Source organism: Lipophrys pholis (genome assembly GCF_963383615.2).
Source record: "Lipophrys pholis genome assembly, chromosome: 14".
In the NCBI taxonomy this organism is placed as follows: Eukaryota; Metazoa; Chordata; class Actinopteri; order Blenniiformes; family Blenniidae; genus Lipophrys; species Lipophrys pholis.
This window is the reverse complement of record NC_137633.1, coordinates 5,703,606-5,718,830: the sequence shown is the minus strand read 5'-3', so window position 1 is coordinate 5,718,830 and position 15,225 is coordinate 5,703,606. Positions and strand designations below refer to the sequence as shown.

General features: G+C 42.2%; 1 protein-coding gene across 5 annotated transcripts; it reads left to right on the top strand.

Moving 5' to 3' along the window:
- Positions 1 to 760: 760 nt before the first annotated feature.
- Positions 761 to 14,983, top strand: wdr35 (WD repeat domain 35; the record flags this gene model as incomplete). 5 transcript variants are annotated; one of them, XM_080479404.1, is made up of 28 exons in its annotated part: positions 761 to 866; positions 948 to 1,065; positions 2,070 to 2,141; positions 2,872 to 2,964; positions 3,058 to 3,186; positions 3,279 to 3,412; positions 4,302 to 4,467; positions 4,557 to 4,702; positions 5,375 to 5,500; positions 5,820 to 6,005; positions 6,178 to 6,213; positions 6,318 to 6,378; positions 7,198 to 7,342; positions 7,745 to 7,814; positions 7,962 to 8,015; positions 8,104 to 8,213; positions 8,344 to 8,563; positions 8,680 to 8,760; positions 9,212 to 9,348; positions 10,127 to 10,330; positions 10,415 to 10,561; positions 10,952 to 11,084; positions 11,182 to 11,292; positions 11,948 to 12,112; positions 12,460 to 12,600; positions 12,888 to 13,044; positions 14,134 to 14,374; positions 14,833 to 14,983. In XM_080479404.1, exons 1-28 carry the CDS (start codon positions 843 to 845, stop codon positions 14,981 to 14,983), a joined length of 3,558 nt encoding a protein of 1,185 aa, XP_080335530.1. In that variant the 5' UTR covers positions 761 to 842. The 5 variants fall into 5 exon arrangements, with proteins under 5 accessions (XP_080335530.1, XP_080335529.1, XP_080335528.1 ...); XM_080479403.1 differs by lacking the exon at positions 6,178 to 6,213; XM_080479402.1 differs by lacking the exon at positions 6,178 to 6,213 and having other exon boundaries at positions 6,288 to 6,378.
- Positions 14,984 to 15,225: the final 242 nt, after the last annotated feature.

The following is a 15,225-nucleotide window of genomic DNA, read 5'->3' as shown; positions in this document are numbered from 1 at the left end:
CAAATGGAATAAAACTGGATTAAACTTTAGAGCTTGGGCGGGCCTGTTTCCTACAACAGTCTAGCAGAGCTTCTGCTTGGAATAACACACACCATTGTCCCATTAATGCAGAAAAACAGAGCCATTTTTTTTTTTTTTCCAGAAAACATTATCTAATAAATTCAGAAAAACAGAGCCTCAGTTTTTTTACACAATTAAATTAATTTTTTCTCACAATTCTGAGACAATTATCTCATAAATTCATAAAAACAGACGGGTTTTTTTTATAAAAAAAAATCAATTGTGTCATTAATTCAGAAAAACAAAATAAATTAAAAATGTTTTCATGTGAATGCAATACGCTTCCGTATATATGAAACTGTTGAAAAGCTGAATAATGTGAGTCTATGAAAGGATTTACAAGTAGGAACGATGTTTTCTAAAAAACTACAACTCCCATAAGGCCCAGTCTTCACAACTTCCGGTTTACGGTTACCACGGGAGACGGGGGGAAGCTCCAGCCTCCGAGTGCTGAGATCTGCCAACTCAGTTACCACAACGTCGAATCTAAGCAGTTTTCTGATTCTTGAGTCCGCGCTTACATTTGCCTTATATAGTTCTGGCTTTTAGATGTTGTGAATTTCCGCAATTCTTCGCGCTTTTAGCACGAATTAATCGTGATTAGCGTGACATGCTAGTAGCTAGCCGAGCTAACCTAACAGTCTCCGCTCAGGACTAATTCAGCATATTTAAACTGTTTTAGCTCTCGGGGTCAATAACCAATAAATACATTTAAATCAATGTTTTCCATCAAGGTGTTTTTGATCGACAGATCTCTCTAAGCTTCTAACACCAGCAGCATCATGTTTATCTACCTGAGTAAGAAGGTGAGTGTTTACCACTCATCACATCACTAACCACAGTTGAGACAGAGCACAGCTTATTGTTGTCGTTTTTCTGTCCTATAGATCGCTATACCCAACAATATCAATCTAAAATGTGTCTCCTGGAACAAAGACCAAGGCTTTATAGCATGTGGGGGAGATGATGGCCTCCTGAAAGTTCTCAAGCTCGAAACCCAGACAAGTAAGATGCACACACCTTTCCCTCAGTGGGGCTCTGAAATCACATTTCACAAGTTTATTTCTATGAAAAGGCATCTTTTAGCTTTTTTATTTTACCCTGGGTACTCACATAGGTTCTTCAGCTCACATCGGTATCTCTGTAATAAACGCTGGGAGTAACTATTTACTCTTTTTTTCCTCAGACTCTTGACAAGATGACTAATAATTTACTTTATTATGGTGCTAAATACTGATCAAATTGTGTTGTCCGTTATTCCAGAGAGTAAGTAGGGTATATTCTACTCTTCTTATTCTAGTGCACGTAATTTAATTCCAATTTGATTCTGTTTGGCAAACAATGAGTTCATCACTCACTGCAAATTATTTGGGACTTTAAAATGTTATTTCCCAACATGATAGATGGTTTCCCTTGTTTTCAAAGTTATGTACTTATTTTTATTACTTGATTTTACTGTATAATCTTGAATCTAAATATACAAAAAAGATTTCTTCTCAAATAAAATGTCCTTGGACTCATCGACAGATAATTTCACTAGTTTTAAGTCATTTTCTTTTTCAAATTTGGTGTTAATATCTTACATGTGGGCTACTCTTTTGCAGTGCTATTTCTCGAGTATACGTTTTAACATTTTTCATGCATAATCCACATGCGCTGCCGCTCATCCTGCAAATGCACGCTGCTTATAAATGTGGCTCGATTAAAAAAGCAAAGAAACGGCACAATATATTTTTCGACAAGAAGCATTCTTAGTACAAAGAAAAACATTAACTCACACAGATTTCCTTCCTCTGTGTTTCGTTCACACGTTATAGTTATCGAGCACAATTCACAGTTTGTTCCCTCTCTGTTTTTGACCATCTCTGCATTAAGCATCAGGCAAAATGTTCATGGTGGCTTTTTTTACATTATCTACTTAAGAATGTGATTGCCATAATAAACAACACGACGATTAAAAATAATTCAGATTTATGAAAGCATTGTTCTTTTCTTTGATTTGTCAACAGATGATGCCAAACTTAAAGGTCTAGCTGCACCTAATAATCTGTCAATGAACCAGACTCTGGAGGGACACAGTGGTAAGTTGGATTTACAGAATTCTGTCAAGTATGTTCACTCCATTTTGAAATGATCTGACAAAGATGTTAGATAGAATTTGGTTGAGGAAGGAGTTCATAAATATCCTTTCATCCATCTAGCCTGGACAGATCGCCAAACCAAGATAGTCACTCAAATTAATAACAAAAGGCAATTTGGAGTTACAGATTAATCTCATAAAAAAAGTCAATTTCTAAAAGTACGCAGACAAAACTATGACATGAGAAGGGAGAACATGGAAACTCCTCACAGATCCTCAAATCAATAATTGTATAATTGTGAGGTGGGAACAGCTACAACACTCAGCAACCATAATTGTTTGTGTATTGTTTGTAGGCTCAGTTTATAGAAATAACTTTTTCCCACTAAATGTTTATTGTTTTATACATATTCTATGTATTCATTCATTTTTTACTTTGACCTTTAGAATCTTCAAGCTGTTTTATTCAGGCTTTCAGAATGTCATAACTATAAATATGCAGCCGGGCCTGTTGAAATGTTTTTTTTGGGGGAAAAAAAGACATTTAATCACGTCAGAAATCCCGTGAAACGTTCCAGCAGCCAGACCTAACTATTTAGGAGTAAAGACCTATTGAATTACTGTGGAAGAAGCTGTTTTCTGAGCCAATTATCACCCCAAATCTCATCCAACAAATGACTCAAGCCAAACCAGTAAAGCATGTCCTGGTACTTGTTCTTTCACACGTGCAGGTGCGGTGCAGGTGGTCGCCTGGAACGAACAGCACGAAAAGCTGACGACCAGCGACCAGAATGGACTCATCATTGTGTGGATGATTTACAAAGGTGTCGACCGCGATCCGTCGTAAATACAACCTGTTATTTCCTCAGTGGTCTGTCTTTTACGGGGTTTTGTTGTCTTTTGCCCTCCATTTCCAGGTGCATGGTACGAGGAGATGATCAACAACAGGAACAAGTCGGTGGTGAGGAGCATGAGCTGGAACGCCGACGGTCAAAAGATCTGCATTGTGTATGAAGACGGGGCGGTCATCGTTGGATCTGTAGACGGTGAACAGCCGTTGAGAGTGATCGCCGAAAAAAAAAAGTTGTCGTAAAATTCCAACAAGGGTAGCAGTGAAATGATTGAATTTATCTTTTAGGTAACAGGATTTGGGGGAAGGAGCTGAAGGGAAACCAGCTCGCACACGTGGCCTGGTCACCAGACGGCAAGATCCTACTCTTCGGCATGGCCAACGGCGACGTGCAAATCTACGACAATCAAGGAAACTTCATAGTGAGTGCGCCGGCTCCGTTAAAGTTGAGGGTTAATCAGCAGATTTCATGCGGCCAAAAATGACCTTTTTAGATTTAGATTTATTGTATTCAGCAGCAGACATGTAAAAAGTTTTTTCAGGCCTTCCTGAAGGTTTGGCCAAGTAACTGCAGCTCAAGAATTACAGACTTCTAAACGCATTAATGAGAAATGCTTTTTCATCTATTGCTTTACTCAATAAACAATAATGTATCTGCACAAGACAACCAGCTTCTTCATATAACAATAAATCCTTATTTTTATAACTTTATCGCTATAGCACATTTCACACATAAAAAGCAGCTCAAAGTGATTATCAATTTAAAAAGGAGATTAAAAAAAATAGTAACACCAGATCAATATTAAAAGAGAAAAAAACTTTAAAAGTAGACTAAAAACAAAATGAGATTATAATCCAGATAAGAATCCAGTTCAAAATAAATACAGTAAAAACAGTAAAACCTACAGAAAAGAAAGACAACAGTTTAAGGGAAAGCTAATCCAAATGAGAAGGTTTTAATCTGCTTTTTTATAAGTATAGCAGATGGAGCATCAGAACAGAAGACAGCTTCACCGGTCTTTTTGTATCTTTCTATCATTTTGATCATTTCAAGACTGACAGAATATATACAGGAGAATATATCTGTTTGATCCCTCATTAATATTTCACCTCCACCAGCTTTGTTCATACACCAAAAGATGAAATTGTTCTTTCAAAGTTTTGTCCGCTGCCTGACGGCAAATAGCAGTGAAGGACTGAAACATTTGACCCTCGGCTCAGATAATGTCTCACAGCACAGACTATATTTCTTCCACGTGGAAAAGAGCACGATCTCTCTGCCGACACATTTCAGCCTGCCTTGTTTTGCAGATGAAAATGACCATCAGCTGTCACACCAATGTGGCCGGAGCAGTCAGCATCGCCGGGATCCACTGGTATGCGGGGTCCGGCGGCTACGTGGAGCCGGACTGCCCGTGCCTCGCCATCTGCTTCGGCAATGGACGATGTCAGATCATGCGCTATGAGAATGATGAAAGTAAGGGATGAGCGCCGCTCTCAGGTACTGTAACGTCAGCGTGTTTAGATGTTTTCACCTCAATGAAACGTCGCGTCCTTCCCCCGCAGGCCCAGTGTGCATCGACACCATGATGAATGTGGTCAGCATCCAGTGGAACCACTGCGGCAGCGTGCTGGCCGTGGCGGGCTGCCTACGAGCCTCAAACGTGGACAAAGAATTCAATGTGGTGCAGTTCTACACGCCATTCGGGGAGGTGAGGGCCAAATGATTCAGAAAGTTAGATTTATGGTCAAATATGAAGTACAGCCAAATAGTGCAAGAACGTATCGGCTCCATCGATCAGAGGACAGTGGTACTGCAATGTAGTGTACTGCTTTTTTTAAAATAGTAAGTTATAGTAACTCAAATTATATAGAGTTTCCTTTATGTTACCGTCTCCTTCAAGCATCTAACATTATCACGTCGTGTGCAAATCTTTTTTTTTTTAAGAGTTGTTTTTATTTGCAACTTGAATTATGAATACTAGTGCAATTCAAATGACAGAGCAACAGAAAAAGAGTGTCCCCTATACTACAGCAAGGGGGTTTCCAACAATACGCTTTCCTATTTCCATTTTAGACATAACATTGTGTGCGTCTGAAAGGAAACCAGCCGGACCAGTTGGTTCCTTTTCTTCTGCTAATTTATTCAGTCTTACTAACCTTTGCTTGCAAAATTGACTTTTAAAACAAAAGCAACTGCAGTCAGAAAATATTCTGCAATGATGAAATGATTTTTGTGGATATTAATGATAATGATGGTAATTATCGTCCTTCATTCCACATATCCAAAACCCACATTAACCCCAGTTTGCCTTTAAAACCTATAGTGACATTGCAAAAGTTAAATAAATAAATAAATAAAACCCTTTTTGGTGTTCACACAGCATCTGAGAACTCTGAAAGTGCCCGGGAAGCAGATGACCGGAGTCGCCTGGGAGGGAGGAGGGCTGCGAATTGGCCTGGCCGTGGATTCCCACATTTACTTTGCCAACATAAGGCCGGATTATAAGGTGAACAACGACAACAGCGACAACACGACTCATGAAATGCCTATTGTTTTCTACTGACACACTTTCGATCGTGGTAAATCAAGGTATTTATTAGGCAAATAACGCTGCAGCACCCTGGAACATTACGTATGTGTGCGATTACGTGTTAAGATATATTCGGGGTTGTGCAGGCTACTGGAAATTAGTATTTGCTTTTATTGCTTCTATAGCAACTGCTTAGAATATTACTAAGATGAAGTAAGTCAAGAGGTGATCTTTTCAATCACACCTGCCTTTTGGATTATTGATGGTCGCCTGCCTCGTCCGTGTCTCTTCCCAGTGGGGCTACTGTTGCAGCACAGTGGTGTATGCCTTCACAAAGCCGGAGCGCCAAGAGCACTGCGTGGTATTCTGGGACACCAAGAACAACGAGAAGTTTGTCAAATACGTCAAGAGCCTGATGTCCATCACAACCTCTGGGGATTTCTGTATTCTGGCCAGCAAGGCGGATGACACCCAACCTCAGGTACAAACATCGACTGCTCATTCGCTCTGCCAAGTGAGATAAAGAAAAGTCTTTTTCTGCTCCTCTGAGGAGCTCTGTGCTGAATCTGACTCTGCCAAGTAGCGTGAGAGAAACGGCGTCACGATTGTTTCTCTGCTGTCTTGCCTGTTTCTCTAATTTGTTGCAACGAAAGGAGGACGCTGAGGTAGAGTCTGGGAGTCATTCAAGGGTAATGTATGACTTTAACCCTAAAAGAGGACTATTTGTCTTGCTTGAAACAACAAGCGAAGCATCAAACTGCAGAATAATGCGCCTCTGCCGTGTGTTTTCCAGTACGTCCTGATTCTGTGCAACTCCATTGGAACTCCACTGGACACAAAACACATTGACATTGGTGAGTTAAATATCACAACTTTATTACCAAATGGGGATTTTTCAGGCTCGGCTAACTCGCATGCTCGCAGAGGTGAAATGATCAAATTGTGGAGCAGCATCGGGTTGGTGTATTTCTTCAGTCCTGTGTGAGAGATCGCATAGACGTGGAAGCTGGCATGCTGCCTCGTTTCCCTGACGGGGAGTTTGCAGCGAGCTGGATGGATGGATGGATGGATGTCCCAAAAGGATCACATACAGTATCATTCTTTTTTGCAATAATCTTTTTTTTCCTTTACAATTTGTCAAAAGAATTGTGAAAGTGATCTAATATTTTTTGTCGAATAGAAAGTTTTTAGAACCGAATGTAACGTAAATATGATGAACAAACATTTCCATGTATGACAATCTATAGTGTGAAATCGTGGCAGTGGGTTATATACAAGAAAGCGAGAGATTCTACTTTGTTCAATACTGTGTTGCGGTGATTGGCGACGGGGCGAAATTCTGTTGTTCTGCTCCAGGATGTTGACCAGGAGTTTTGCTCTTGGGACCATTTTGTGGGTCGAATTTTAACTTCAGGGGGACATAAAACACCGGAACCCTGAGACTTGCCTATGCCTACAGACAACATGTGCTTTTATTTCTTTCTTTCTTTTTTTTATTATACATTTCACTTCCCCAAAGAGGCCACAAGGTGGTGTAGTGGTTAGCGCTCTTATCTATGGGGCTATTATTATAGCAAAAGTTTGCACCATCCATCCAGAGACAGAATTGTGTGTTGGCATGCCTTTTTACTCCTGAATGTGTACTGAAATGTGTCGCATGTGTCTCGGCCCAGATCCGCTCTTTGTCACCATGACCAAGACTCACGTTATCGCTGCATCCAAAGACGCTTTCTACCTGTGGCAGTACCGAGTGGCAAAGAAACTGACGGCGCTGGAGATCAACCAAGTGAACAGAACAAAGAAGGAGGGAAGGGAAAGGTGAGGATTTTACTTTTGGATTCTTATAGGAAAAAGAGAATGACGCTTTATCTAAGCTGGATGTCACGAAGTATTGTGATGGAAGGTCCAGCTCACAGGAGGTGTCAAGCTGCTTGTGGAAAGTTACTGGATGATCCGATCCACAGCGTTCTATTCTGTGAGCCGGTGGATGGAACCTCGGGTTTGTTGCCTCGCTGCTACAATGTGAAGTGTTGGTATTAACGGCGCAGTGAAAAGGATTTATTCATCTGAATCAAATAGCTCTGAGCGGTTCCAGACAGGCTGACCTAATGTTCTGCCAGGGCTTTCCTCGCACCTGCACCACAAGGTCAGCTCAGGGGAGCTGGCTACTGTGTGTCCGTCTGCTTCTTTCTCACGTGCTCTCGCTCACTGCTCCTTCAGGGTCTATCACATCGACAGTAACCCATCCGGAGCCAGTGACAGCGGTCCAGACTTTGCGAAAGCCTTCCCCGTGAGAATGATTTTCATCTCTTGTTTGATGAGCACTGAACATTTAGGCTTACCGAGCACTTCATCCATCGAATTACAGTCAAGTAAAACACAATTTTGACTTAATTTCTTTACAAAATGAGAATTTAGTTTTTCACTTGTATTTCAGGCAACTCGAGATCCCATCTGCAGCATTACAGCAACCGATAAGACCCTGATAGTGGTGGGTACACACCTGCATTTAAAGGAGAGTCCAGAGTCCCACTGTGGAATCCAGTTTGGAATAAATGTGTGTGTGTGTTTTTTTTTAGGGCCGTGAGTCGGGCACCATCCACAGATACAGCCTTCCCAATGTTGTTCTCATCCAGAAATACTCTTTAAACAGCAGAGCTTATTATCTCTCTTTGAACTGTAACTCCAGGTAAGCAACAACTGAGCTATTCATTGTTACAGAGTGAAATAATAAGTATTTAAATGCTTTTTTTTCTCTCAAATTTGATGCTGAGTTTATCAGTCACTGTCCCATCACAAGTGATCTCTGCTCTCCTCAGTCGTCTGGCCATGATCAACATCGCGGGCGTCCTGTCTTTGCTGGACTTGGACGTCGGCGTCTCGGCGGATGACAGCGCGGGGAACCAGGCTTCTGCAGGAGATCCGTCCAAGTTCGAGCGCAAAGATGTTTGGGACATGAAGTGGGCGAACGACAACCCTGATCTGTTTGCCATGATGGAAAAGACCAGGATGTATGTCTTTAGAAACCTGGACCCGGAGGTGAGCGTGGAAATAGTCGCTGCTTTACAACCAAAACTTGAACTGCCTGGTCATAGTATTACTAAATAACTAAATTACTAACTACTACAACCTTCTCTTAATTTCACATCAAACAGGAGCCCATCCAAACATCTGGTTACATCTGCAACTTTGAGGATCTGGAAATCAAGTCTGTCTTGCTGGATGAAATCATGAAGGTAAACCTTCAGCATTTTAAATATATATTTTTTTCGGATCACACTGTCACCGCATATTTTTCTTTCACAATTAGAGAGAAGGTCTAAGTTTGGATGTTTTTAGTAACTTTTACTATAGTGTCGAGAATTACTGGTCTTTTTGTCTGACAGCTAATTATAAAAATGGAGCATATCATATTCATTATTATTATTGTTGTTGTTGCTATAGTGTTATTCTTGTGTCATTATACTTTAATGGAGTTTTCAGGTTACTTTCCTTTGACAGTTGTTTATTTTCTATGTTTGACAATAAATATAAATTTAAAAAATAGTTTTTTTTTTAACACGTCTTTTAGTTTCACAACCGGTTAATTTGCAAAAACTGCATGTTTTTTCTCTCTTGTGGTTTGATTTGAGGCATCGTTTTCCGTTCCTTGAATGAATCAATGCAAGCGGGATGTTTTCCTTTCAGGATCCCGAGAGGCCGAACAAAGACAACCTCATGAATTTTGAAATCCGCTCCCTGAGAGACAGTCGCACGCTGATCGAAAAAGTGGGCATTGAAGACGCTTCTCAGTTCATCGAAGACAACCCTCATCCGAGACTCTGGTAAACCTCAGACTCCTCCTGCAAAGCCTCTTCAGATCTGTTTTGTCCACTGTGAGTTTGTGGTTTTACTGTTGTTCAGTCCGCAACAGTTACTTACGGGAAGCTTTTACTTTCTGTCTGAGTGTGTACAGACATACGTTGTGTTGATGTGGGAGGATACTGAAGGAGTCCTGGAGATTTATGTCTTAAAACCGCAATGCGATCACTGTTGCGTTTGTGTGTTCTCTGGCTGATGTGTCACTTTTTGCAGGGTCTTTCAAAAACTGGCAACAGCAACAAACTAGTCCTTCTGATTCGAACAGTCAGTTACAGTAAGCGGGACATGAAGACAGTCTTTACACCACCTTCAGAAAGTTATTAAGATATCAAACAGCCTCTGAAGTTTATTCACATGTCCGTTGCTTTTTGTATCCATTTATCTCCATTCTTGTCAAAACCCAAATGACATCGTAGCGACAAAGCAAGGTCATTTGTAAAGCACCATTTAGGCAAAACAAGGTGCTGTATGATTTGAGGTCTTTGGAAGGATTAAAGAAAGACAAGCGATATGAAACAGAACTAGAATTTTAAAAGGAAACAAGAGGACATAAACGTATAAAAGCAATCCAGTAAACATTAAAGTGCTTCAGGCTTGATTCCAACCAATCCATGATGAGTTTGATGCTGATTTTTAAGAGGGTTGTTCTATAATTGAAGAGCATAGAAACTAGAGGCTGCTTCCTCTCGCTTCGTTTTGATACAGAAATCAAAGATGTATGTAATCATGTATTTTGTCCAGGCGTCTGCTGGCTGAAGCGGCTCTAGAGAAGCTGGATCTAAAGACAGCTGAGCAGGCCTTCGTCCGCTGCAACGACTACCAGGGCATCGAGTTTGTGAAGCGCCTTGGCCACCTGCAGAGCGAGCCCATGAAACAGGCGGAGGTGGCGGCTTATTTCGGCAGGTTCGAGGAAGCCGATCGCATGTACTTGGACATGGATCGCAGGTATGGCGAGCCACCGTGACATGCTGTTGTCACAAAGTGCTTGTTTCAGACATGATGGATGGCCCACGCCTGCTCTCTCTGCAGGGATCTCGCCATAAGCCTCAGGATCAAGTTGGGGGACTGGTTCAAGGTGCTCCACCTGCTTAAAACGGGCTCCGGGGACTCTGACGACGCTCTGCTCGAACAAGCTTACAATGCAATCGGAGACTACTTTGCTGATAGACAGAAATGGTATGAAATCTCCGCTTCCACTGTCTTTCTGTGCCATCATCCTTGCTCCCACATTTATCTTCACACTGGCTCTGATACAAACTGTACAGCTCATGCGATGAGTTGAAGCAGAACCATTCCTCCACCATGCACTAGAGTCGGTCCTCCTCCTGTCGCCTTTGGTCTTCATTAGACACAATGACCGTCATTGTGGCAAAACACCTCTGACTTCCGTGATCTGTGTTTTAAATTGATCAAACTAATGGCGACAAGAAGAAAGCCGTTGAGAAACCACCAACTTACAGCCAGCAGCAAACCAATTCTATGAAAGGAAGATAACTTAGATATAAACCTGCTGATGGATCACAGGCACAGTGGATACAAAAGCTGACGTTACACTTCTCTTTCCAGGGTGAACGCAGTGCAGTACTACCTGCAGGGTCGTAACCAGGAGAGACTGGCTGAAAGCTACTACATGTTAGAGGACTACGACGGCCTGGAGAGGCTGACCTCGACTCTGCCGGAGAATCATAAACTTTTACCGGTGAGCAACACATTCAGTCTGTGTGTGAGGGGTTGAGACGCCGGTGCTGCCACCCCCACCGCGGTGTCCCCCTCTGAACCCGTTTTGCATCTCGCAGGAGATCGGACAGATGTTTGCCACGGTCGGCATGTGCGAGCAGGCCGTCAAGGCCTATCTGAAGTGCAACCAACCCAAAGCCGCCGTGGACACGTGCGTTCATCTGAACCAGGTGAGAGGCAGACGAGAAAAGCCCGCGGCTTTGACGCAACCGAGCGCCGCCGCGATACACCACCCTAACTGAGCCGCACGCACAAACGTGACAGCTTGAGACGCACGGCAGTCAGCGTGGCACCTGCCGTCTTCCCACTGCCGTCTTCCCACTGCCGTCCTCTTCCTGAGGGAAATTTCGCTCTGCAGTGTGAACGCTGCTGCTGCTCCAACATGAATGTTGACATTTGGCTCTGGAAAAAAAAGCGATTCAACTTTATTTTTGGTGGATGTACAATTACTTGAATTACATAATTATGTAAGTTACAAATATTGCACATCCACCAAATGCACTGACACAATGAGAGAAAAAAAAAAAATTTTATCCTAAAGTTTGTATTTTGAACTTATTCTTTTTAACCTGGATCATAAATGCTTAATAAATGTTCCCATAATTGTTTTACATTATTCAGTTTTTATATGTTTCTTGATAGAGGTGATCTGAATGGTTTAAAAATAATAAATTCACATCATATATTAAGTTGTTATCTTTTCCTGGTCATTTCAAATGTATTGACCGGAGATCGTATAAGTGAAGCAACAATATATAAAAAAGGTTATCATATCAAAATTATATTAACGCCTTCTTTATATTAATACTGATGTTGCCTCTGCAGTGGAACAAAGCAGTGGAACTTGCCCGGACCCTCAACATGAAGGAGATCAAATCTCTTCTTTCCAAATATGCGTCGCATCTCCTGGAGAAGAATAAGATTTTGGAGGCGGTAGAACTCTACCGGAAAGCTCACCATTTCCTGGATGCAGCCAAACTCATGTTTAAGGTAGGTTGTGTTTACTTTCATCTTGAGAGAAAAAAATTCAAATAAAAAAATCTGTAAAGCCTTGTTGAGGGGTGGGACGGGGGGTCTGCATGGGTGCTCAGCTTCATATTCGGTCTCCAGTAATCTGAATCTGAACTGTGAGAACCAAGTGTTCTGCTTGGCGAAAAAGTCCATTTCTTCTTCTTTTCTATCCCCCTTTTCCTTCTTCTTTAATTGAGCGACTCTGCAACAGTTTTTTCTGAACACAGGTTTTATGCAGTTATTATGGGTTCCAGAGTGTAGATTAACGAGGGAACACCACTGTTTCATTATTCGGCGGAGCGTGAACTTTTAACTACTGTGTGCAGATCGCAGATGAGGAGGCGAGGAAAAGAACCCGACCTCTGAGGGTGAAGAAGCTCTATGTGCTGGCAGCACATCTGGTGGAAAATTACCACGAGCAGGTGAAGATGTCACAGCAGAGCAAAGCCAAGGAAAAGAAGTCTGAGGTAATATACATCACACTCACATTTTACATGTGTAGGCTGTGCTCTAAATACAAATATAGCACTAAAGAAATAAGGAAATATGTATATGGGAAGGTTTTCATTTTTCAGAAAAATGCTCTTTTGTATTGTGCCATTTTCGGTTAATAACATGCATTTGTAGGATGAGCAGCAAGGCTTAGTAATTGGGTTGCATCCATGAGATTTGGTTTAGGAAGTGTCCCTCTTGCACTTTATATGAAATAAGCGACTGGACGTCGTTTTCTTTTTGCGTCTTTTGGCCGTAACAGGCAACATTTGCTCTCGCTGGGCTGCTGGAGGAAGACGCGTCCTCCGCAGACAGTCGTATTGTGGATCATGCCTGGCGTGGAGCGGAAGCCTACCACTTCTTCCTGCTGGCCCAGAGGCAGCTGTTCGGAGGCTACACGGAGAACGCCATGCGTACAGGTACACCTCTGCACAAACCACAGCTTGAAATCATCGGTCAGATGATTGGTGAGGAAGGCCATAAGCAAAGTAATTTACGGAGTTTTTCTGTGAGAAAAAAGGAAAGGACTCTTTGACTGGTCCTTTTTAAGGATAAACTGCTGTACAAGTGAATCTTTCGGATATCTAGTGAGACAGAACAGTGTTCAGATTGTGTGTTTTTTCAGACATGATATCCTCTGAATTCGAGAGAGAGAATAAAATGTCTGCATGTAGGATAAACAGAAACCTATAAAGGCCTGGGTACATAGGAAATAGTATCTCAAACCAATTATTTTGACTCATACCTCACACAGTTGTGTTTTAAATAGTTAGTGACGTCTATTTGTCTGTTCATGTGACACAAACTGCTCTTGAAGGAGGAATTGTTTGAACTAAACAGAGGAAAGATGTCTTTCCAGGACTTCACTGCCATCTAGTGTCTGAGCAGGCTACAGCATGGAAAACACTGGCTGCATGCAAAGTCTGCTCACTTTTCTTCATCTAACTCTGAACTTCATATTAGTATGTTTGTACTGGAGAAGGCTCTTGATGTTTCAGTCTATGTGTCACAAGGTTATTGTTGAGTGTGAAGATGACTGCAGTTTTTCTTTATGAGGTGAAATTCACTGACCATTCTCTAAATGTTTTCCACTGTATCAGATGTAAAAAAATCTTTAAAAAAAAAAAAGCATCCAAAGACACGACTCAGGACTTCCTCACTCTTTTGTATTGTGCTGAAGTTGTCCATCCAAGACGGTCCATTGTGACACACCTAATCTCTCTGAGCCAGAAACCTGCTCTCATGTTATGGCTGCATTAGTATCAGTGGATCTCCCTGCTGAATATGACACCCACCACCTCAGCTTCAGTCTGCACTGGTAGTGGCTGACATCTGGGAAGCTGCTCTTCCTTTTGTCCTGTATTATAAAATGACCACAGTTTGTTTTTCAATGATTTTCACTCCTTTCATTATTCCTTTATGTCTTACAAGTTTTAACTTTGTCCTTTTGAACTGTGGATAGTTGGTCCTGACATGAATCTGCAACTGTTTACCTCCTATATTTGAAGCGCTCCACCTGCGGGAGTACGAGGACGTGATCCCGGCCGTGGAGATCTACTCCCTGCTCGCCCTTTGCGCCACCGCCAGCCACGCGTTCGGCACGTGCTCCCAGGCCTTCATCAAGCTGGAGTCCCTGGAGAGTCTGGACCCGGAGCAGCGGCAGCTCTACGAGACCCTGGCCCTGGAGATCTTCACCAAACACACCCCGAGGGACAGCCGCATGTTTGAGCTGGAGAGCTCGATGGAGGGGTGAGGAAACCACCGAGTCCAGCCAGGACTTGAGCTCAGATTCAGTTTCTCAACAGGCGCTGGTCTGGTCGGTCCAGCTCAGACAGTAACAGATAACCATCACAAAGGAATGAAAAGAATTTTACATTTATTTCCTCATTGTGTCACAAACTGGACACAGACAGCTTTAAGCAGAGTTCAGTTATCTGTTGATTTGTGCCACATTGTTTAAAAATGACCATTAAGTTGTTGTCACTTCACATTCCCTTCCTTTATTTCCCCTAATTAATTTCTGCCTTTCCAACAGAAATGTTTGGTTGAATTTCAATGGCCGTTAGTCAGGCAGAGACTTCCAGTGCACATTTGGCCAGTTGGAAGCAAAATTAGATTTCCGTTTAACTTTAAAATTAGGATTTTATTATAAACTATTTGGAAAAATCGACTTAACTTTTCTTCTTTTTTTTTTTTCCTCCTTGTAGGACTGAGGGAAAACTACCAACGTGCGTCGTGACGGGCCTGCCGATCCAGGACTACAAGCTCTGGATGTGCGGCACCTGCAAACACTGCGCCATAGAGCAGGAGATCAGCAAATACAACTGCTGCCCCCTGTGCCACGCCGCTGTGGGCTGAACGATGCGGTTCCTCGAGACACTTTCTGCTCTTCAAGAGCATCTCCACACCTGATCCTACCGCCCCCCTCCTGACCCGAAAAGTGACTTTTTAAGTTGCTGGTTTTCTCACCCATCCCTCCTCTCCCTCACCCAACATAATCCTGCTGGGTGATTTCTAACACCAACCGCCCCCTCAACAAAGACTCTCCCTCCTCATCTGTACACAACGTCATCCTGTAAAGCCATAATGTCTTTTTTCAC